At 35.6% G+C, this 22,647-nt stretch overlaps 1 protein-coding gene across 1 annotated transcript; it reads right to left on the bottom strand.

Annotated features, from left to right (window-relative positions):
• Positions 1-447: 447 nt before the first annotated feature.
• LOC114302081 (putative LRR receptor-like serine/threonine-protein kinase At1g53440) lies at positions 448-14,115 on the bottom strand. Its single transcript, XM_082884169.1, has 24 exons — positions 13,736-14,115; positions 10,714-10,876; positions 10,191-10,262; positions 8,560-8,631; positions 8,402-8,473; positions 8,250-8,321; positions 7,392-7,463; positions 7,247-7,318; positions 7,048-7,119; positions 6,826-6,897; positions 6,650-6,721; positions 5,925-5,993; positions 5,719-5,784; positions 5,514-5,573; positions 5,397-5,432; positions 5,218-5,267; positions 4,733-5,100; positions 4,433-4,631; positions 4,220-4,354; positions 2,991-3,109; positions 2,593-2,803; positions 2,274-2,511; positions 1,325-1,475; positions 448-1,004 (listed from the first exon to the last, which is right to left on the bottom strand). The coding sequence occupies exons 1-24, from the start codon at positions 13,821-13,823 to the stop codon at positions 618-620; spliced, it is 2,988 nt and encodes a 995-aa protein (XP_082740295.1). The 5' UTR covers positions 13,824-14,115; the 3' UTR covers positions 448-617.
• Between the last annotated feature and the right edge of the window lie 8,532 nt (positions 14,116-22,647).

Here is a 22,647-nt window from a genome sequence, read left to right as displayed (position 1 = left end):
TATTACTGTTGAGTAAAAGCCAGGACGTGAGACCTAAAAATTTGGCTACCCACTCTTCAGTTTGAGCATAAACAATGTGGCAAATGCAGACACAAATTGGAATCCCTGTCCAGGCCTAAAACTGCATGGATCAATTATTTTTTATCTGATTAAGGCCTCATTTGGGAACAGGCTAATTTTTGGCTATTTGGCTAAAAAAGTAAGTAAAAAAAACTTGTATGTTTGGGATGACTTTTTGGCTAATTACGAAAAGATGTGCAAAAAGTAGAGAGAAAAGAGAATATTTGACTTTTTGGTATGAGTTATTGGTTTTTTGGCTAATTTAATAACTTTTTGACTAATTGACTAAAAAAGTTAGTCCCCAAACGGGGCCTAAGTACCTTCAAAACCAACCAACCCATAATTGTAGTCCATTTTCAGAAAGTGCATGAACGCAAGAAGGAACCCTTTTGCAGAAATGAAATTTCAAAACATTTTCCTCATACCTTATTGCTTCATCTCTATCTAAAACCAATAAATATCATTTACAAAAAAATAGCATAAAGTTTATTATAAAAAAAAAGAAAGAAGAGAGGGTGTAATCAGTGTAAATTTACATCATTATGATCAGGAAGAAACTAGCTTGATGGAGAATGGTTCCGAACCTCATTCTTACTTGAGGAAGAAACCGAGGAATCAATCCATGGCCCCTCCATTGATATGCTCCTTTGACTGTTCTGAGAGAATGTAGAGATGTGAGTCTGGCTGTCCTGCGGTAGCCTCTCAAAGGCTTTAAACCTCATATCCTCCTTCGGAGAATTGCGCTTGATCAGTGGGGCTTGTATTGGACTCTTGCCTTCGAGCATACTCACAACAGAAGACATGGATGGCCTGAGGGTCGGTGATGGATTGGTGCACAAGAGAGCGATGTTTAACATATCCATTGCCTCTTCTTGAGGGTAGTTTGAACCAAGAATCGGATCCACGAGTTCTAAAAGGCTTCCCTGCTCTTGTAATACATAAGCCTTCAATCACATGCAGAAACAGAAGACTAACTTTAGCTATCTCATGTAAAACTACGAGAGTTAAAGCATTAGCATATGATATATAACTTTTAATTACCATTTTATTACGCTAATTCGAGATATATAGGTTGCAACTTCAGTGTTTCCATTGAATTTAGTTTTGAAGTTGGATTTATTTCCATGAAAGTGACAGTAACATTTCATTTCCAATTTTTTTGTAGACTCAAAGTTATACATTACTAAGAGGAACAAAATGCAACCTCTGTATGTGTAAATGCAAAGATTGCCAAGCAAAGACAATTGAGAAAAGCATAATTTACCCAATCAAGAAGGTAAACAAACTCATCCTTTGGCCTGTAATTTGTGTTGCTTTTCCCACTGACAATCTCTAGCGCAACAATCCCAAAACTGTAAACATCTGCTTTATCTGTTAAGTAACCTCTCATTGCATATTCAGGAGCCATATATCCTCTGAAAAAATGAAAGAAAATTAAAAAAATAAAAAAAACAAAAAACAAAAAATAAGAAAGTACAGAAACAAACACCATTAAGGTCATCAAACTCAACTCAACTGAACAAAGCCCTAAGGCTAACTAGTACAGGTAGAAAGTTCCAAGACAAATACTTAATGTATCTACACGCATCCTTAAAATAATATCATCACTCAAAAAATCAGTCCATATGACATTTATTTCCTTTATTTTTATAGCAATCGATTGATCAACCCTACGATCTCTTGAACTTCCATCATTTTGGATAGTCCATTTTTTGATATCGCACAAGTGGAAAGGAGTTCTGTTCACCACAAGTTTCATGTCTGATTACGTAAAGGAGGTTCCCAAATTGTAGTTTGAAAGCAAAAACTGTTTAAAACTTCTTATCTACCACCCAGTAGCAACTAAGAAGCCAGTGCAGAATTACACCTCTACTGGTGGTGTGTCGGATATAAAACAATTTTCAAGTAAGAAAACCACTCATCATTCCGAAGAGAAATAATTTACATATATATATATTTTGCAGCCCATAATTTCAGACTACCAATACAACATCAGTTAAGCAATACTCCAAATTCTGGGGTTTACACTATCTGTTGCTACTTGCATCACTGGGAAAAGGCTAGTGATGGTTAACTAAGTTATATATTACTTGATTTCAACTAACATTCATATGACTATTAATCTAAAATATACTCAGATGAAATGAAGGTATGCAGACCGGTAATGTTTAAAGTGGTGTATGGAAGTGGGAAAAGCGTGCAAACAAACTCACATTGTTCCAGCAATTCGCGTGCTAATATGGGTGTTTTCCTCTTCATTAAGCTTGGCCAAACCAAAGTCAGATATCTTAGCATTCAGATCCTTATCAAGCAACACATTCGTGGCCTTAATGTCTCTATGAACAATTTTCAACCTTGATTCCTCGTGAAGATAAGCTAAGCCCCTTGCTATCCCTAAGAATATCCCTTTTCTTGTTGGCCAGTCCAATTTTAGTTGATGTTCCTCATGACCTAAAAATGGAGGAGACAGTTACTTCAGTATTGTAATGCATAAATACATAGAATGCCGAAAGATGATAGTGCAGCAATTACCAAAAAGTGCACGGGCAAGACTATTGTTTTCCAAGTATTCATATATTAGCAGCAACTGGTTTCCTTCAATACAACAGCCATAGAGTCTGACAAGATTTGGGTGCTGTAAGGCAGATATCATGCCTATCTCATTGACAAATTCACGATTTCCTTGCTTTGATTTGGCTGAGAGCTGTTTAACAGCGATTACAGAACCATCCGATAGTACTCCCTGAGATCAAGCAGCAACAGTGTCAGAATCATTATTAAAATATAATATAAAAATACTATTTTCTTCTTCATTGCTGCATTTAGCATAATACATAAAAAGGGTAGATGCCCTAAATGTTGCATCGGCTTGACTTTGCTGGCAGGTTGGCACCCTAGGCAAAAAAATTAATAACTTGCACAAAAATTACCTTGTAAACGGGCCCAAATCCTCCTTCACCAATTTTGTTTGCAGGGTCAAAGTTACCGGTTGCTGCTTTAATCTGTCTCAAGGTGAAATAACCTGTTTGCAGATCAAGTGCTCGAAGCTCTATAACAAAGATGGGAAATAGAAATTCCCAGAAAATGAACAATATTAGAAAACAACCGTAAAATACAAAACAGATAAAGAATAGTAATTCATCTTTCTCAACCAATCTTAAGGTTGTAATGCTATATGAACTGTGACAAGACTAATTTTAGAGCCTTGAGATCCCACCATTCCATTTCTATCAGAAGACGTCTACCTCATGTAAGTTTATTTTTTCCTTTATCAGATACCTCATATAAGTTCAATTACAGAGATTTATTCAGTCGTCTTTCGATCACAATCTACATAGACAAAACTGTACATGCCAATGAATTTGTTATTGACAGAATATTCCTACTGATTAAAGCATTTACATTGTAAGTCTTGCCATTGACCTCCCAACGGAGGTTCTTTAAGGATCAAATAATATCAAAAAAATGTTAGAACTCCAATACACATTTCACATATTCCCATAAAATTTAGTATATTTCTATAAATTTTTTACATATTTCAATACACCTTTTATTATTGCTAATCAAAATGAAACACCTATATGCCAATTAATTGTAAACAATTATGAGCTGTAACCAAAGTTTTGAGATGCTCATATATAAACCTAGGTTGCTTGTTTGGTCTAGTTTTAAAAATTTTCATTTTCATTTTTCGTTTTTTCGTAAACAAAAACAATGAAAAGTTTGGGAACAATATTTTTCTCATTTTCATGTGACAATATTTTTGAGAATTGAGAAAACAGTTTAAAATCATTTCCTCAAAATAGGGTGTTTTGAAAGGGGAAAAAAAAAACTGTCATAGAAACAGTTTGCAGTTTCTGGAAACAGTCTGCCAAACAAATATTTGTATTTTTTTCCCCTGTGAACAGAAAACAGTTTTCGAAAACAGAAAACCAAATGCACAAATGTGAAGATGCCAAAAGAGAGGACCAATTTTTCAGCTATTCTTCTCATTATGTGAAGTCGAGGTTATGTACTGTACAAGATGCCCAGCATCTGATTTTTCTGAAGATATTTTCCCAATGTCAAGTCCCACGAAAAAGTCACAATCTATCCCATTTCAAATTGGTGAGCCCAAAATGCATTAGCAATCAGATAGTAACAAAGAGACGTATTTCACCTTTATCTTCGAGGTCTTTCCCACCAAGGCAACCTTTCATTCGGAGTACAACTAGGATCACCATAACAACGACACATGAAGCAACCACGATGCCAGCAATAGCTCCAGCAGATAGTCCAGTATGAGGATCAAAGTCTACAAGAAAGACATGGATTAGTCTCATGACAAGGTAGGAACAAAAAATGATAAACCCAGAACAGAAGACTCACTTACTTGGTGTCACTGAAATAGCAGATATAAGAGGTCCATATACACCTCTGTCTGGAATCGCAGTAGTCCCTTTCCCTGACCAGTATAGGTGGATCACTAGAGTGCTACCATTAACAAGAACTTCATCAAAATTCACAGTGATAGCCTTGCCAACGCCTTTAGCTTCCTCCATAATATTAAAATCCTTCAGAACAACTTTCCCCTGAGGAACGAGTGAAATTAACACATAAGCACGTAAAGAATCCGATGTTCATATGAAGTCACTATGCATGAAGTCTACTGGCACACTTGCATCTTACTCACTTGGATTGATACATCAAAGATACGCTTCCCAAGGCTGCTAAATGTCTGATCATCAGAGTACATTATTTCAGCAAAATGGAGGCGAACTTTATAACTGCCCTTACGCAAGCAAAGCCCGTAATACTTCAGTGAATTAGGGGCAAGGCGGGCTGTTTTGTACAAATCACCACCAGTCAAATTCAAAGAGAATGTGTTGTCTGCTCTATAAATTGCACCCTCCTTGCCCATGAAAACCCCAGTGCTGCTATAAGCCCATTTTTCTGAAGAAGAGTAAAAGTATGAAGCACCCTCTGTGGCTAAGTCCTGTTCATATTCATTCCCCTCAAAGGCTACATTGCCGCCTCCGCAGTTGACAAACAAGGAATAGTCTGTGCATAACACATAAACCATGATAGACGATTCTTTGACAAAGATCTTTAGATAGTAATGATTTAAAAGTTCACCACCACATCATAACTACAAAGCTTGGCAGGCATAATACTTACATTTGGGTGTGCTTGAGCAAGGGAGGTCCTTCTTCAAGCACCAAGCAACTCTACAAAAACAAATTTGGGTTCGGTAACCATGAAATTTCAATCTATTGGTGTTTAAATAAGTAAATAAGAAGGTTATCAAAAAAAAATAAGTAAATAAGAATACACACATGAGCATATAAGGAACTTACGAGTTGCTCTCTGGGGAATGGCTGGAAACTAAATTCCTGTTGACAGATAAAAAAAGTGGTGATTTGTAGGTGATATGAAATATTGGAATGTAGAACTTGTAACGGAAAAATGCTTACACAAGTGACGCCTGGCAACCAAATGAAGAGGACTCTGTAAAGTTGTTATATGATAAATCGCTGCAATAGGAATTGGCATGACAATTTTGATAAATTTATTAATGATCAAGCTAAATCTCACTATGCTTTGAGAATCAAAGTGTGGTTAATGCATGTGTTATTTGTGGCCAAACAAAAATAGATAATATGTTGGGAAAATACTAACATTCTGCTGTTGCTGCTTATTATCCAATTTGGTACTGCTCCACTTAGTGAGTTGTTACTCAGAAACCTACACCCATCGTCAATATTATGTCTCACATTGAATAGAAATCAAGTATTATTATACTCACAAACAAGAAATAAGTAGCTAAGAGGTATAAAGTATGTAGAGGCTTGGACATGCAAATATTCCAAAAATTAGTTACTTACATGTAATCTATATTCAAACTCTGAAATGTTCCTGGAATTTGACCAGTCAACATGTTAAAGCTCAGGTCTCTGCAAGTAAGCACATGTCAGCCAAGTGGTATAAAATTACCTCCCAGAAAGGGGAAAAAGATTAAGGGAGATGACTTTATTGTGATTTAATCTAGTCCACTTCATTCCCCTGGACAATTGGAAAACATAAACCTATCCAAGGTAGCAACTCTTAAAAGAATAAAGTAATGCAAACAAAACATACTGACTAACCAAATTAAATAATTTCATAAATTCCTATGAATGACTTCTATATGCACGGCTGGGAAAAAAGAATAATAGTAGACCTTCAACTGAAATGAATCCTAAAAAGTTTAATTTAGCTCAATTATTAGTAAATGCCTGGCTGATCTATTTAAATGTCAAGTTTTCTAGAGACCATAGAGGTCCAAGTGCCTATAAAATTATTTAATTTTTATTTTTTGAAGAAGAAACAAGACATCACATCATTTTACAGATTCTTTGGCCTTGCTGTTGTAACTATTTATCCTTCACTGCAGTGATCACATATAATGTAACATGCCAAGTGAAATATCTTGTGCAACCACTTCATTCCAGATTACAAGCATAAATTTGGCATTTCTCTGTTTAGTCTGTTTGGAGATATCAAATCAGCATTCGATTAAAAAAAATATAAACCCTGCATCCCAGTAAGAATACTGATTAGAATAACTTACAATGTTTTAAGTGTAGCCAATTCTCCAATGTAATCTGGGATTGGACCAGTAATTAGGCAATTTCTCAGCACCCTATGCAACAATAATAAAAGAAATAACTTTGTAAGGTGACCGTACCACAAATTGATGACAAAAGATGGCATTCTTCCAGCAAATTATATTCATATTCAACTTACAGAATTTGTAAATTTTTCATCTCCTGCAGATCAGGGAACTCCATACTTGATCCATTCAAATCTGATATTCTCCTAAAAATTAAGATGCATCAATCAGATCAAATTTCTTCATCTTTCTACATCCTCAAATCCATAAGAATCATAAATCCGGTAACTTCTTTTTGGTTGAAATGAATTTACTAAATATGATAAAAGTAATTACAAATGTAAATAAGTCCTCACAACTCAGTTATGTTTTTCAGCAGGGATATGGTAGAAGGAATGGGACCATCCATGGATGTGCCTTGCATGTGCCTGAAACAGATTATTTAACAATTATTTGAGATGTTATTAGGTAAAATTAAAATTTAAGAGAGAGCTTGTTAGAATTCCATAGGCAGGGAAAAGATTGATGATGAATGGAACTACTAATGATACTCACAGTGTTTCAATTTTTGTCCAGTTCCCAATCAGATCAGGTATCTTCCCAGATAGTACACTCCCATCTATCCTACTGCAATTAGTTGAAGAAGTTTTAGATTTACTAAAATTCAAGACGAATAAATGTCAAAATAATTACCACTTACAAGTCTGTCAAGTTCTTCAATTTGCTGAATGTGTCTGGAATTGTTCCAGTAAAATTGTTGGCAGAAAGAAGGCTGCAGAAAACTATCCATTATAAATTCCCTTGAAACAACATGAGAAAGATAGCACCAGTAGTGGCAATGTTAACATCATTTTGTTGCACTCAACTCAACATACAAAGATACCCAAAAGACAATGTTCAATGCATGTAAGAGATGTTTGACACTGCAATCTCAGATAAAGACTACCATATATATTGGGACAATTATAAACATACATAAAATTCATACAAAAAACTTGATCAGAATGATATGGCAATGCCATTATTGTAAATAAATCCATTTACAATGGTGTTTTGTTTTGAAGTGAAAGGTCCACAATGAGTCACATCATTGTATATGAATTTTTTGTTTGTATAGCATTACTCTATATATTGATAGACACAATGATTGAATGTTGGACAAGGCAAGAAATGCATCAACAATAATCATGATGCTTTTAAATTCAAAATAGCCATGCTCTCCTTCAATGTAGCTTAAAAAGATCACAAAAAATTTTATATATATATTAAAAAAAAAAAAAAAACCCCTTATGGAAACTGCACTGGGAAGTTAAAAAAGCAAGTTCTCATGGCACTTCTCATCCAATATTTGAAGGTCATAGCTGGACAGGATCATGCATACGAAACCCTTCCTGATCACACAGCTGTTTTTCAACACATTAATACTCATCTCCAACCAGAAAAGCATTTTAGATAAGGAGCTTTGGCAATGATAGCACCACCATGTAATTCAGTATATTCAAGTGTATACTTTAGAAGAAAGTAATAAGTTTAAAACAAATAGCAAGAATTTTCTTACAGCCTCCTCATGCGGCTCAAATTTCCAAGGTTTTGATGAAGAGGTCCTCCAAGCTGATTATCTTCCAAGACCCTGCATAAGATAGTTCACGTTAAAATCAAGGTCAGGCTTCATTTATTAGTCCAGTAGACAGAACAGTATCCATGACTTACAGCTCCTCAAGAGTAGCAATGTCTCCGATTTCATTTGGAATTGAACCATTAATGCGGTTTCCTAAAAGGGACCTGTAGTATGGCAACAGTTAAAAGTCTATCCAACCAGTCTAACTGACTGCTAATACAGATCCAAAAGCATACAACTAGAAACTTACAGAGTGGTCAGATACAGGAGCTGAGAAAAATTCGTCGGAATTGGACCACTGATATAGTTGCGAGAGAGATCGCTGTGTTGATAAAGAAGTCTTTATTAATTTCCACCAATTCCAAAATGATCGTTGCAAAAAAAAAAAAAAAAAAGGCGCCAATATTCCATATTGGTTGGTTTCTACTAGGATTGTAAAGGGACCGTGTAACTGGTACTAGTAGAAAGATGACAAAAAGTCTTTCTACTAGGATTGTAAAGGGACCATGTAACTGGTACTAGTAGAAAGATGACAAAAAGTATGCAGATGATTGTATTATATTTAAAGATTTATGGAAGATAAGAGTATCTTTCCACATAAGTGACTTGGATTATCAGCTCAGTCTCAAATAAATTTTCAAGCCAGTTTGAATTATGGATGTAGAGCATGTTGGACGTGTTATGGAAATTGTAGCAACCAAGTCTGCCTTACACGAACTAACACTCAAGTTAGCAGTATGACAACAACAATTCAATCACTGTAATAATCCCAACATACCCCAAGTTTCATAGCTTCTAAGAAAACAAGATAGACTTGTATGGATGTATTGAAGAACATAATAAACTTCGTTCTAGCCATGAAGTAGAATTGTACTTTTATTTCCTTAGGAAATCCAACAGCCCATTAGGGTTTGGACCGATGTTTGTTTTGCGGCTTGAGTGGCCGGATTGGACTACCATGGTTGTGGGTCCCACCCACATCATGTTTGGTAGTGAAATGAGAGGACAGATTGATATTCCAAGGGACTTAGTAATCCCCCTCAGTAGCGTTGAAATGTGTCCCATATCGCTTGAAATTACGCTACTTATAAGGCTCTAACTTCCCTCTTCTTAATACCTGGGTTTCAAGAAGTGTAGATGGGCTTTTTAACTTGGTATCAGAACTTGGTTAAGCTTATGATTAGTGTGCCGTTTGTCCGGCCACTGCATGTTGTGGTCCAGGAGGGTGTATTGAAATGCGTCCCACACCACCTGGAGTTGCCCCATTTGTACCGTTTGTCCGGCTACGTATGTTGTGGTCCAAGAGGGTGTGTTGAAATGTGTCCCACATCGCCTAAAGTTACCCATCTATGCTACTTATAAGGCTTCAACTTCCCTCTTCTTAATACCTGGATTTTAAGGAGAAGTGTGGGCTAGGCTTTTCAATTAGTAGAGGATTAGCTTGGTTGAGTTTTGGGTGGGATTACGAAAATAGTGAGGGGATTGAGTCTATTTTATATAAAATAATAATAATAATAATAATAATAATAATAATAATAATTTACCAAGTATACCCGTTTGTTTTAATATTTGTTTTAGTTTTTTTTAATATAAAAATAATTTTTTTTATTTATTTTATATAAAATAATTTAACAATCCCATCACTAACCATCTCCCATACTATCATCAAAACAAACACACTTTTAATTAATCCCCTCACTAACAATCTCCACATTAGCAATCTCTTCACTAACGATCCTCTCACTAAAAATCCTATCCAACCTAATCCGCTAAACAAACGTGTGCGTATAAACAATTTAAAGAACGGCCACAATGAAACAATGAGGCTACTTCATAGTTATGCCAATTGACTCCTGAATGTAGCTGAGATGGGTTACTTACATTTCTTGCAGAAAACGAAGATTTGCAAATTCTGCTGGTAGAATTCCTGTATAATTTTGTCCCTTAAATTGGCTGCAATCCACGGAAATCGGAGAAAGTAGCATAGAATTAATAAACAGAGGGGAAAATACCAGGATTGTAGTAATTAATAATTATTACATTTGAAGCCCCAAAAATTAATATGGTCAGAGATAATCATTGGGTTTACATAAATAGTATAATTACTCTCTGAAACTTCTAGTATAAAGTTTAAAATCAAAGAAAAACAATGCAAATTTTGTTCTTAATATTTCCACATAAGAAGCACTAGGCAGTTAGTGAATAATATTTGCAGCAATTACCTTTCATTGCAGGGACCTCATATATTAGTCTACAGAAGTAAATAATATTTCATACATTTAATACCACTTTTTTCAGCATTTGCCAGGAATAAATACTATCATTTTCTCATTCTTTATTTGCATGCCTTGCATGTCAAACAAATCCACTATGGGTTAAGTTTAATAGGAAAACTAGAGCATACATGTTTGTGACATGGCAAACAGTCTCATTGCAATTGCAAGTAACATTGGTAACAATCTTGGTACCAACAGTCACATTCAGAAATCTACCGCTACTGCAGAAACTTCTGCTAATGTTCAAATTTTTTATCTGCAGTTTTGCCGATATCGTTTCAAGAGTTTGCACTGTTACACACAAGAAGATGTAAAATTGGTTAGGATCAATGTGAAGCAGAGAATTACAACAATACCAAAACAATAACCTGATTAATTTCAATTCTTGTCTGACTATATTATAAATTCACAACTATGGATTAACAATAGTTCCCTGCCCATTCTCTATCCACATGCCTCGCAGGCATGTGTCACACCTCCTCTCCAAATGATAGGAGTCCATTTCTTGACTGTCTCTTACAATATCAGCTGTTCTAAGTCCTATACTCATCTCATTTTCATGTTAGAATTGTCAAATGTATTTGGTATGAGATTTATGAGTTGTGTGGTCAATGCCATCTACATTAATCCAATCATTAATTCGTCTTTGACATTTTAAAAATGGTAGACAGAAGTGGATCAATGACCAATCCTACCACGCCATAATGTGATTAATGCCATGCATGTTCATATTCCAAATGCTACACAACTCTCCCAAGGAAGAGTCAACAATTATGCACAAGATATGCTTGACATAATATCAATTAAGCTTTATCATGCAGTAACTATAAGAACCAAATTCTTTTTAGACTGAATCAAAGCTAAATGACAGTAGACCAGGAGCCATTGAGAACTTGATGACCATCCTTGCCAATATTTTTATGCATATATGTCTTTATGTATCAGGACAATGGGACCATACTAGCTATAAGATGACAAAATTGAAGCAATTATATGAGGAAACAGAACAGGGGAAAATATCAAAACCAAATGAAAAATAAAATAAAAAGATTTTAAATTACTTTTCAGGATTACTAATAACGTCATTGAATCCCTAAACTCATGGCCATCAGACAAAAAATTTGACCATTTCAATGCCAAAATGACCATATTATCCATGATCTAACAACAATGGACAAAAATGTCAGGGACAAAGGCAAGTTTCCAAACACATGTAGTACAGTATTTTAATATAATCTAAGATTTCACTCAACTAAATTTAATAATTTCTTTTTCCAACTGCTCAGTTGAATTTAAAATGTGAGAGAGAGAGAGAGAGAGAGACTTGTGATGTCTCAGATTAAGTACCTTGTGGGCTCACATGGATTGGATGCCTATGAAACTAGCTTACGATACTGTCATTCTTTGTTTAAACCTCTACTTCATGCTACTCTTATTTGCAATTAGAGTTGGTGGAATAAGATACAGGAATAAGAAAATTACAAAGTACAAATCAGCCCTATTATTCTCTCATAAAAGTAAGCAAAATCGAGTTATATCACCATTTCAACAAATTTTCAGGTACAACCTCACTTGTGACTACCCAAATTTTGATTTGATTATAATTGGGTGTGGTTCACTGTACCAAAAAACCATATAAAATAATAACAAATCATAACCAAATCACATATAATCGTATCAAAACCTAATCACATTAGGACATAATTATTAAGGATCGAACCATAAAACTGACAGAAAAATTATTAGGTGCTTTTTGTACCATTTTATCAATTCAGACCAATAACTCTCAAATTGGAGCACCACAAATTTACTCCAAAATAATTTCTCAAAAAGTGACCCACTATAAGGAAAAATTATTAGGTGTTCTTGGAGCGCCACGTGTTCATACTCTTTATTAATCATCATACATTATGCCCTCTCATGTTACTCAATCACCCAACACAAAATCATGAGTTTCGCTTTTTCTACCAATCATATCACCTGGAGCAACAAGTGGCTGCATTCTAAGAGCACCCAATAATTGCTCAATACTTACTCAGATGTTCATAAACATAAGATTATAATTTAATCATAATCATCATTACAAAAAGGGTTAATTATGCTAATACCCATCAACTATTAAAATAATTTGTACTAATTGATAAATGAGAGTAAAGTGATACAAGTTAATAGTTTAGGGTATTGATGTAATTAACCCTACAAAAATGAACTAATCAACAGTGTTTGGGAAATTGGGTTTAGTCACTTTTTACGTATAAGTCTTAATGGGTGGATTTATTGTCCAATGGATCCTATAATAATTAATGACATTTTTCATCTAGCACTATTAAAAAAGTCACTAATTGTTAATTTTTAGCGACCGTTTGAAAAATTTATCACAAAAAATGTTTGTAATTATAAGTTCTAGCGACAGTTTAAAAAAATCTATCACAAAAAAAAAGTCATTAATTTTTAATTTTTAATTTTTAGCGGCAGTTTGAAAATTGTTCTAGAAAAAATTCACTAATTGTCAGTTTTAACAATAATTTATAAAAATCGTGTCAAAAAAAATTACTAATTCTCAATTTTTTGCGATATATGTAAAAAATCGTCAAAAAAACTATTTTTAATAATAATTTTATTATAACTTATTTTCAATAGGATTTTATGAGAATCAAATCTAATTATTATGACTTATTAATAGTCTATCCTAAAGATAAAATAGATTAAATAACTAATAAAATAAAATATCACATTCAAACTATAATCATTTTATTTTTTCCCTTACAACCATCAAATCAATTATCAAAAAAAAAAAATTATACTAATAATTATCATTTCAAACATAACTAAAAGGCCCAAAAAACTATAGCGACTATACATTTTAGTAAAAAAAACTAAAAAGTTTGTTACATCCTTATCTTTATTTTTCTGCACCTCTTTTTATAAAAAAATCAAATATCAAAAAATTACTAAAATGGTCGGCTCCCAAAGAGGCCAGTTGCCGAACGAGCCAGAGAGTATCAAAAAACACGGAGAGAAGAAACAATAACAATTAATCAGATCAATCGAACACAAAAACATGGAATAATACAGATCAAAAGATGAACACAAAACACAGAACGTTTTGGACAGAAAAACGGAGCAACGGTCATTAAAATTCGACCAAACCTTCGTCTTGGGGCAGAAGTTGAGCATCAGATCGGAACTCAGTGAAGCAATTCAAAACCAGAGATAGAATGAGAAGAAAGTACAACATCTTGGACGGTTTGCCGATCGACTATGGCGAAGCGGCCTTGTACATACAAACTGTAGAGGCTATATATTACATGTATAGATAGATATAGAATATAGAGATACAGAGAAAAGGAAGATAAATTAATTTGGAAATAGAGAGATTATACAAAGTGAAGATGCTATGTATATATATATATATATATAAGAATGGAATGTATAAAGTGGGGCGAAAGAGGAAAGATTTGGAGGCGGTGGAGAAAGCGAACTGGTTGGTGGTTACAAGGGGCAGGGGCTGACTGAGGCGGGAAATATATATAGTAAATTATGAAAGTACGTTTTTTTAAAAAAAATAATAATAATTCCAAATGAGTGGTACTTTTACAAATTTATAACTTTAATTATTAATAAAATTAGAAAAATTTATCATTGATTTAAATTTATTTTTAAAACATGCACTTAATTGTAATTTTTATTTTTTAGAGGAAAATAACAATTTAGTGTAATTTTTTTTTAAATTAACGAATGATAAAATTTATAAATTTTAATTATTTTGGAAAGATATCACTTCATTGTAATTTCTCATTTTTTAAAATGTGTTGAGTTGACACATTTTTTAGTAATTTTTTGAATTAAGTAAATTTTTATTATTATTTTCAAGTGGACTAGAAGTCTATAAATTTTATTTATTTATCAAACTAAAGATGAAGGCCACTAAAAAAAAATTTGTCTTTTAATTTTGCAAAACCTTTATTTAATCTACCTCTTTTAGAAAAAAATTTAAAATAATTTGTATAAAAATTAAAATTTTTTAAATACAAAAATCGACACCCAAATAGTGATTTACCTTTATATAAAATAGAATAGATGATAAACTGTCATATAGCTTTGTTTTGTTTGTTTTTCAGAAAAATTTTTAGAAAAAAATCTCTACAAATAAATTTTCAAGAGTAATCAAACTAAACTAATTTTTTCAAAAAAAAATTCAAAATTTTGTTTGATTACTTACTTTCCAAAATCATTGTCTCTCTCATACACATCAAATCAATCACTTTTTTTAAAACTCTTTCTCCCAAAATAATTTTTCAAAACTATTTCTGAAAAAAAGAAAACCAAATAAGTTTTCGTATTTTTTATCTCAAAAACTACTCTACAAACACAAACCAAACACACTCATGTCATTATCATTGATCCACCTAATATACCCTGAATGCTACACATCATTATCTTCTGTTATTTAGAAAGTTTTCTTGGTCAAACAATTACAAAGAAGATTACAAGTGTCAAGCAAACAATAGATATTGAATAATCAAATTTGGTCAAATGAGAAAAGCTTTTGACCTTTGATTAACATGTGCTATTAGTATGATTTATCAAAATTTGATGTCAAATTGTGACTTTTGTACATTAATTGGAAAAATTATCAATCAGCGAGAGGTTGAGAAAATATTCATCAAAATATGATTATATTTTTTCTGTGTAACTTTTGTTGTATTTTTTTACATGAAAGAATTGCATCTCATATTTTCAATTAAATAAGTTGATTTTTAATTTTTCCTGTTTAAATTGAATAATTATTTACTAATATTGTAACACATTACATTGTGTTTGTAATGTTTCAAACCAATCGCCTAGTAAATAAAATTTATTGGTGAGACATGTTGTCACATGAATAATATTACGTAATATTTAAAAATTTATTAGAAGGAGAAGAGTGTTTAATATTTGATTGTGGTCCAAGGTTGAATTTTCAAATAAAAGGGTTGATGATTCATTAATTATGATGAAGCCTAACATCAAATTTTGCACCATCTAAAAAAAAAAATCAAATCTTGCGGCCATTTAAGGTTTTTTTTTTAATTTAATTTAATTTTTTTACTTTTTTATGAAAGTGGGCCATTTAGGGTTAATAATCCGTTTGGTTTAGTTTTGAATTTGAAAGATAATTTTTTAAAATAGTTTGTAAAATTTAAAAATTTATTTGGTTATATATTTTGAAAATAATTTTAGGATAATTCGTATTTTTTTGTAGTTACAACTACCAGTTTATTTAAATTTTACCCTAAAATATTATTAAAAAATTCATTTCACTTTTTCATTTACTTTTCCCCAACAGACTTCCTATTCTTTCTCTATTCTATTAACAAACTCCATATTTTTTTCTTTCTTTTATTAAAATATAATTTTTAATTATAAATTTTTAAAAAATAAAAATCATAAACATGTACTGCAATCCTTAAACAAAGCAAAGCAAAGCACAAATATATATATATATATATATATATATGTAAGGGAGCAACAGTGACTCCCTACAAATAAAGAACCACTATAGCAAATTTAATGAATTATTTAAGAGAACTGATGCAGGTGTATAAGGAGCCATTTACTCTTTAAAATAGGTAAGGAGGAGGTTTAAGAGAGTTAGTGGGGATGTTCCTAAGTAGATAAGTATGAGAATGATTTGATTGATTGAGGTATAAAATATCAGAAAATAATAGAGAAGAGAAAAAAAGTAATTGATTAATATGAAAAAATAATAATAATAATAATTGCAAAAAATTATAAATCAAATATATTTTAAAAAATTTTAATTCAAAAATTAATTTAACAAAGTAAACCAAACACGAGTTCAATAATTCAAAACACAGACCAGAGTGGGGTACGGACATAAAGGTAGCCGCCACTTGTACAACATATTACGTGTTGCCGTTTGCCTTGAGTAATTATTAGATTTAAAGTTACGTTCGACTATTTCAGTTGAGATTAAAAAAAACATAAATAAATTAAATAAATTAATAAGATAAAATGTTATATTAAAATTATAAAAAGAAAATTCTCACAAAATTTAAAAAATTAAAACAATTTTGCGAAACAAACTTTTTAATCCCAAGATAAAAAGTGTCAATTTTAAAAAGTCAACTAAATAATAATTAAAGTCTCGTTTAGGAATATATTATTTTAATAATTTTTTAATTTTTTATGAAAAAATGTACAGAAAAATAAGGAAAATGACGTGACAATTTATAATGACTTTTTAATTTTTTTAACTTTTTAACTAAAATACTTTAGTTTCCAATTGAGTCATAAGTACAATTACGTGGTGTTTTAGGAATGTTATAATTAGTAGAGAATGTAAATTTCATAATTTTATGTTCTAAGCTATTAAAACACATAAAAAAACCATAAAGTATAATACTCTTTCTGTCTCAAAATTTTACTTTCTTATTTTTCGTATTTTTTTTATTTCTATTGAATTTTTTAATATTTTAAATAATTTTTTTTAATTTTTAAATACATCTAACATAAATACACATAAAAGTATAATTTTTGTGAAAATATCTTTTAAAAATTCACTAAATATCAAAAATATAAAAAATATATGAGAATTCAATATATTTTTCATATTTTTATGTATTTATTAATTTTTAAAAATATTTTTTCGTAATTTTTTACTTTTTAGATATATAGTAAGGTGCATCTAAAATTTAGCATTCATAAATTAATTGATTAATAGTAAAATGGAATTTGATTGTCCTAAAAAAAGAAAAGGCAATATTTGAATCATATTTATATAAATATATTTGTTTAAGAATTGGATGGTTAGTTGAAAATTGAAAGTCCGATTCCACGTGCCACATTAAATATTAAAGATATCGAGTCGGCCGATTTTGTTGAAACGTGGTTCCAAAAGAGTTGTCGACGTTTCCACAGTAGTAAGCTAGTACTAGCTTGGGGACAAAAATTCAATTAACTGTTTTTTTTTTTTTTTTTTTTTTTTTTTTTTTTTTTTTTTTTTTTTTGGGCCTTTTTTGGTCCAAAGTTGGCTATACATTTCAGACCCATCGTTATCTTAAGATCTTTTTGGGAGAAATTTGTAAAGAATAAAGTACAAAAATATGAAAATGAAAAATAGATTTATATATATAATTTATTCACAATTCACTTCTATTTCTCTACAAATTTAAAATCTAAATACCAAGATCTCATTTGAGAACAGGCTAATTTAATAATTTTTTGACTATTTTGTTAAAATATAAGCTAAAAAAATTAGTATGTTTGGGATGACTTTTTAATTTTTTACGAAAAGATATGCAAAAAGTAAAAAGAAAAGAGAATCTGTCTCAAGTATCTTCTAATGTTGAGATAAGATTTACAGAGTTCAGAATCTTTTGAATTGTAGTTGCCTGCTTAGATTGATCACTTAGTTGCATGCTTATCATTCTCATCTTCTTATACTTATCATCCTAGCATAGTGTATATATATCTCCACAAATGTGTGTAACAAAGAATAACCATTGAATAAAATAATTGTTCAATTCATATACTCTGTCTCAAGTTGGTATCAGAGCCAATCTTCTCATGGCATCTGAAATTTCTTCCTCTAATAACACTACTGCTACTTCATCTAATTTTGTATCGCTTTCATCTTCTTCATCCCTTACCCATGCTCTCATTTTATCTCTCTCAAACTCACCTCTAAAAATTTTTTATATTGGAAAACCCAACTTCTCCCTTATCTTCGTGGCCAACATCTCTTGCAATACATTGACGGTACTCTTCCTTGCCCGCCGTCCACCACTACCATTGACGGTACAGCCACAACCAACCCTGCCCACTCTGTTTGGGAACGACAAGATCAACTCATTTTGAGTCTTCTTATCGCTTCTCTTTCAGAGGATATTCTTCCCCTCGCTGTTGGTTGCGCTTCTTCTCGCGCACTATGGCCCACTCCTGAGCAGTCCCTTGCTTCTCCGTCTCATACTCGGTTGCTCCAACTCCGTCTGGGTCTTCAACAACTCAAGCAAAATGATCGTCCTGCTACCGTTTATCTTCAGGGGGCCAAATCTTTTGCCGATGAACTTACCGCTGCTGGTGCACCTCTTTCATCAGCAGAGTTTAATTTATATGTGTTCCAAGGCATTCACTCTGATTTTAAAGATCTCGTCACGACCCTCACCGCTCGTTCGGACCCTGTTTCCTTTTCCGAATTGCATAGTCTTCTCTTAAGTCATGAATTCCTTCACCGTCGGGACACTACGCCTCCAGCCTCTATTACTGCTCAACAGGCCAATTTCACTCAAATTATTTCCCGAGGCCGATTCCATGGTGTTTCCACCCGTGGTGGCCGTAGTCGTGGACGCACCCGTGATCGTTCATTTTCCTTCTTATGGTTCTGGCTCTTTCGGGGGTGTTCGTCCCCCGTTTCTTGGCTCAGGCTTGTCTCATGATGGTCTTCTTCCTACACCCTCCAATGACACCAGAGTTCGCTATCAACTTTGCACCCGCATAGGTCACACTGTCGCTCAATGTTATCATCGTTTTGATCGAACTGTGGCTCTAAGTGCACATTTCACTCGTTTCTGCCCGTCATCTTCCAGCACAGTCATTTCGGTTCTTCCGTGACACGCTGCAAATTCGTTCCCTCGAATGTTCAGCTTAAGGGAGGCTGTTGAGATAAGATTTACAGAGGCCAGAATCTTCCGAATTGTAGTTGTCTGCTTAGATTGATCACTTAGTTGCATACTTATCATATTCATCTTCTTATACTTATTACACGGGGAGCAAATATTCCGGCAAGCCCGTACTCCTTTCTTCCAAGCTCCGTCGCAGTCCGATCACCTGCAAGCCAATAAGGGTGAGCTACCCGGCGGTGTGTTGCCGAAAAAACCTTCCGACGATCTAGTTAGAACACACCTCAGGATAGAGAGAGAGAGAGGGAGAAGTGTTTGAGTGTAGAAATTCCTTACAAAGTGTTCATCCCCGTGTATGGGGGGCGCAGACATGCTTATATACCCTCTGTGCCCCATATCTACTCCCAGTCATCTCCCGACACGTGGCTCCGCTATCCCATCTGTCAGCATAAACCTTGCTGAACATCACCTAATCTCAACTGCCTGCCATCACAGCTGGAACTCGGCAGCCGAGTTGCTTTATCCGTGGCTGTGCCGTGCCGTGCCGTGCTTCATACCCAAGCACTTCTCTGACTAAGACCAAGGAGGACCGGGCTAGGCGGCATCTCGGCAGAGCCTAGCCCGAGGCACCTCCTGTGGTCGGCCTTTCTGCCGGTCAAACGGTTACCTCAGCTGACCACGCCTTTCCGGGCGCCGGTCACTCGACTTGTCTAGCTTCGGCCATCCTCGGACCGAGCATCCCGGTCCGACCGAGCACTGCCTTGCCGAGCAGTTCCTTTACGGTCTAGGGCGACACACACTCGGCCCAAGTTCTGCCCGGCCCAAGCTCTGACAGCCCATCTCTGGGTGGATAGTCGATCATCTCGGCCCCATGCACCATTGGGCTCTCGACCTGCTCGGTCGTTACCTCGGCTCAACTCCAGATCATAAATCATCCTCTCAATTGCCCCTTAATTCCGTCCGCGAAAGCGTGACTGGGATTACTCACTTCGACCGAGATAACATTTCTCCGGTCTTCAAGATGCCAGACCTCGACCGGGCTAGTTAACATAACTGCCTGCAAACTTTCCCGGTTATATTCCTCGGCTGACAACCTCTTCCTCGAAAGTAGCTCGGTTGGCTCTTCGTCTCTTCAACCCGTCGCTTCAGTCCTGACATAGCCATAAATGGGGACACGTGGCGGGCTGCCATTGGTCATCGGGCAGCCAACCCGTCGTTTTTGCCTAAATTTGAATTTGGGCGGCCTCTTGTGCTTACATATACAAGACCCCCCTTATGCCATTTCTTCCTACTGCCTCTACCTGACGATCCAGAGCTCAAGCCATCTCCTCTCATACTTGACTGCCATTCTTCGTGCTTGGAAGAACGGCTCCAGCCCTTCACAAGTAAGATCTTCAATCCCTCTTGAGTTGCTATTTTCTTTCATAATACACACATTAGGGCACAAAAACGTAGCTCTTAGGGCATAGGCCATAGAATCCGTACCAAACCTCCCACTGTTCTTGGTGTTCTTCATCTTCATGAAGAACACTGAAGAACTGGGGTGAACCGGGCTCCTGGTCCTCTTTTGATCCAAAAAACCAGTCCAACCGAGCAAATAACAAGTTTGTCTCGACCCTAGCAAAAACCGAGATAACAAAAGGACTTGGTCGCTCAACCGGGCTAACATCTGGTCTGCTTGGGCGACCGGGCTCCTTAGATAGAATAGACAACCGAGGTAGTTTGGCACTCTTACTGACCGAGCTAAAGTCCAGCTCCTTTTGCGCGACCGCGCTCACACTTAACACGTGCCATCCTTTTCCTGCAGAGTCCAAAGGGACCACTGTCATTCCTGAGGGTCTTAGGACCGAGCATCATCCAATAACCAGTGCCAAACCCCTCAGTCGGGATACATTAAGCCGGCTACAAATGGGGAAATTCCGTTTCCTAGTGGATACTCCGGCCGCGCTAGCTACGTTCAGAGAGGATTACGGCATCCCGGCCGATGTTCATCTCGAACTGGCTGAAGAGGAGACCACACCCTGGGGCAGACTTGACCAATGCCCCTTCACCGTGCTCTCAATTGTCGAAGGGGGCCTCCGTTTCCCGCTCAACCCTCTTATCACCGAGTTCCTTCGCCGCACCGGGCTGGCACCCACACAAGTGTCCACCAATACCTATAGAATTATCAACGGTGTTCACGAATTGAACAATCGGCTAGGCACCAACTTAGGTCTAGCCGAGATATTGAGGCAATACACAATGGGCCACACCGGCGACAGCCTAGCATATTACTTGAAGATAAGACCGAGCAAGGAAAAAATTGTAACCGGCACCCCGGATAAAGATCTGCACGACGACGATTTTTTCTGGGTGTCGGGCAATTACGAAACAGCCGAGGTGCCGGGCTGGTTTATAAACAAGGACTTCGGTTCTTCATGTAAGCCACTCAAACTTGCTCGGTTAGCTTAACTGTTTACTTTGTAACTAACCGGTTTTCTTGTTTCTTTTGCAGCAATCCAAGCCTTGCAAGCCAACTATCAATTTCCCAACGTCGAAGCAATTCGGACCGTGCTTCGGTATCCTCACCGCGATTACAACGATTTACTCGGCTACACACCGACCTACAGGTATTCTGCTCCACGCCAGAGTAAAGTAACTGACTTCCTCCGCGCTCCTTCGCCGCCTCCAGATCCTACCTTTCCTGACGTTCCCCTCATTCGCCTGATCGAGGAACAAGAAATGGCCAAGCGCAGCAGAATCAAGAACCTGCTCACCGCCACATCCGCCGAGATGCCGAGCGTCGTAACTCGCGCGCCAACCGCCGGTCAATCCAGTGGCGCTGTGGTTGCCCTTGCCTCTCAATCCGCCGGGCAATCCAGCCGAGAACCCTCTGCACGACGTGTCGGTAAAAGAGCTCGGGCTGACCCATCCGCCGAGCTAGTCGCTGAGCTTACCACCGAGCATCCATCTGACGCCCCCGCCCCAGTGCCGGCCTGGCGTCCACAGTTGAAGCATCGGGGTCAAGACATCCCGGCAACGGCTTTGATCAAGGCTGACAAAGAGCATCTGCTTGCCTTTGATCTGTCCAAAGCCCTGCTACTACCGAGCGACGTGGTCGGCAGCGACCACGTCCCCGACACCCAGTTGGTCAAATCGTCAGTGAAGTCTATGGCCAGGGTAAGTCAATGTTCCTCTGAAAATTTCACAAGTGTTTGCCCGGTTCCCTTTCTAATCGACTTTGCTTTTTTACAGGCCATTCAAAAACAGCACCTGGTTTTGGAGCGTATCCACAGGCTTCGGCAAAATGCCAACGACACAGCCAGCCAGGTCGAGAGCCTTCAAGCCGAGCTCGGCCGGGCTAAGGCTTCCCTTGAGATGGCCAACGCTGATAATAACAGACTGCTCGGTCAGCTGGATGCAGCTGAGAAAAAACGGGATGAGCTCCAGACCGAGGTG

This window comes from Camellia sinensis, chromosome 8, assembly GCF_055761805.1.
Source record: "Camellia sinensis isolate YWXY chromosome 8, ASM5576180v1, whole genome shotgun sequence".
Classification (NCBI taxonomy): Eukaryota; Viridiplantae; Streptophyta; class Magnoliopsida; order Ericales; family Theaceae; genus Camellia; species Camellia sinensis.
Note: the sequence above shows the minus strand (reverse complement) of the source record. Positions and strands in the feature narration are given on the sequence as shown.

Excerpts from the sequence above, each read along its gene's own strand:
- LOC114302081 (XM_082884169.1), bottom strand. The coding sequence starts at position 13,823 with ATGTTGTACTTTCTTCTCATTCTATCTCTGGTTTTGAATTGCTTCACT. Across the intron at positions 5,994-6,649 it reads TTGGCTACACTTAAAACATT|AGACCTGAGCTTTAACATGT; the intron begins GTAAGTTATTCT and ends GCTTACTTGCAG. Across the intron at positions 4,632-4,732 it reads TCTTTGATGTATCAATCCAA|GGGAAAGTTGTTCTGAAGGA; the intron begins GTGAGTAAGATG and ends CTCGTTCCTCAG.